The sequence below is a fragment of the Octopus bimaculoides genome, chromosome 13 (genome assembly GCF_001194135.2).
Source record: "Octopus bimaculoides isolate UCB-OBI-ISO-001 chromosome 13, ASM119413v2, whole genome shotgun sequence".
Taxonomy (NCBI): Eukaryota; Metazoa; Mollusca; class Cephalopoda; order Octopoda; family Octopodidae; genus Octopus; species Octopus bimaculoides.
In genome coordinates, this window is record NC_068993.1 from 10,303,026 (window position 1) to 10,305,151 (window position 2,126).

The 2,126-nt window shown below is 37.3% G+C and overlaps 1 protein-coding gene across 1 annotated transcript in view; it reads right to left on the reverse strand.

Annotated features, from left to right (window-relative positions):
- The window catches only part of LOC106874551 (nuclear factor related to kappa-B-binding protein), a 40,383-nt gene that overhangs the window by 34,896 nt on the left and 3,361 nt on the right, over positions 1-2,126 (reverse strand). Inside the window, exon 2 of the mRNA XM_014922322.2 lies at positions 1,032-1,143. Coding sequence (XP_014777808.1) covers positions 1,032-1,130 — 99 coding nt within the window. The 5' untranslated portion in view covers positions 1,131-1,143. The remainder of the gene's footprint in view (positions 1-1,031; positions 1,144-2,126) is intronic.

Sequence of the window (2,126 nt, forward strand, 5' to 3'; positions counted from 1 at the left end):
TATATATATATATATATATATATATATATATTGTTTGTCACTAATAATAAATTTTTAATTAGCTTGTTGGCTATTTGCAACATCAGTGCCTGAAAAGTCATTGAAATTCTATTTATTGTTGAGTGAGATTTGGCTAGTAGGCAACTAGTAGACATCTGTCACTGAGATGAAGTACGTCGAAATAATGTGATCTGGCAGTTCCAGTATCCATAGCAGACAATACTCATCTTATTTCTTTATTGCCCACAAGGGGCTAAACATAGAGGGCACAAACAAGGACAGACAAAGGGATTAAGTCGACTACATCGACTCCAGTTTGTAACTGGTACTTAATTTATCGACCCCGAAAGGATGAAAGGCAAAGTCAACCTCGGTGGAATTTGAACTCAGAACGTAACGGCAGACGAAATACCTCTAAGCATTTCGCCCAGCGTGCTGACATTTCTGCCAGCTCACCAACAACTCATCTGCCAACAATATATCCATATGAGAGGTCCTTACAAAGCAAATGCCACAGTGTTCAACATTCTAGTAAAACATCCACATTAAGTTGGATATAAAGATTGCCTTTTTATACTTATACACACACACACACACATATATCTATATATATACATATATTGCTTCTGTCATTAATAATCAATTTTTAATAAACCTGCTGTGCCTTGCTTCTGTCACTAATAATCAATTTTTAATAGCTGTTTGCAACATCAGTGCCTGAAAAATAACTGAAATTATACATACATTGTTGGCTGGCATGCAGCTTGCAGATGTCTGTCACTGAGGAGATGGGGTATGTCGAAATAATTGTGATGCGGCAGTTCCAGCACCGACACCAGACAATACCCATCTGCCAATGGTATAAACATGCGTTCTTTTATGCATCATGCATCCATATAAGAGTTCCTCTCAAAGCGAATACCTCACTATTTGCTGTTCTAGCAAAACATCCGCATTAAGTTGAAAATAAACTTTACTGATCACTTCAATTATGGAATGTAGCTAGTGTAAATGTGGTTAAAATGTCTTACCTGTTCAATAAAATTATCGGGAAGCAGAAGCTCATCTTTACCAATAATACATCGTTCCAACTGTCCTACTCTGCTCGTAGATTGAACCATTGCATCCATTCTTTAAAGTCACCTAAAACATGAAACCAGACATTGATGAATCATTGTAATAATTCTCATCACAACTGCAACTATAACTACAATCATACATGATATTGTTTGGATAGTCATCAATAACCCTTTTGATATCAACCCACCCAAGAGTGCGCTTGGTTCTAAATTATGGCCTTCTATCAAAATTTCACATTGGCTTATATTCCAAACACAAGTTTAATAATGACAAAGTTATTTTACTAAATTCTTCATTATTCTAAAATTGAAACAACGGCAGTACTTAGTGTTGAGAGTGGGGTCTTGTCTTGTGAGTACCTTACAACCTCACCAGAGTGCTTATGTCAGGAAAGAGTAGCCAGTATCCTATGTGAAGTGGTTGGCATTAGGGACAGTACGGGTTGAATGTTCAACAGAAACCAAAGACAGAAGACTGCACCAGGCCCCAGTCGTCTGTTTTGGCATGGTTTCTACAGCTGGGTGTCCTTCCTAGCAGCACCACTTTACAGAGTGTACTGGGTGCTTTCTTTCATGGTATTGACACAAGTGAGATCACCAAGTAATTCAAAAGACAGCTTCAACTGAATGGAGATGCAGCACATAAGTATGAAAACATATGATGGACTTTCCTGTCAAAGATGACATTTGAGCGTTCGTTCAGCTTCTGCCGAATGACCTGCACAAATGATTTGTTTATACGGATCAAATGTTCATGCCACACATTAGCTCACATTCTCCCATCAAATCAACGTTGTCTGAACAGGTGCACACAGGTGTACCACGCATCAGGTGTCGAAGTGATTGCAGAGCAGCACAAGATGAAGTGTTTTGCTCAAGAATACAACATATCACTCGGTCTAGGAATTGAAATCACAATCGCTAGATCATGAGTGCAACACCCTAACCACTACTCCATGTGCCCTCACATGAATATATATACATATATATATACATATATATATACATATATATATATATATATATATATATATATATATATATATA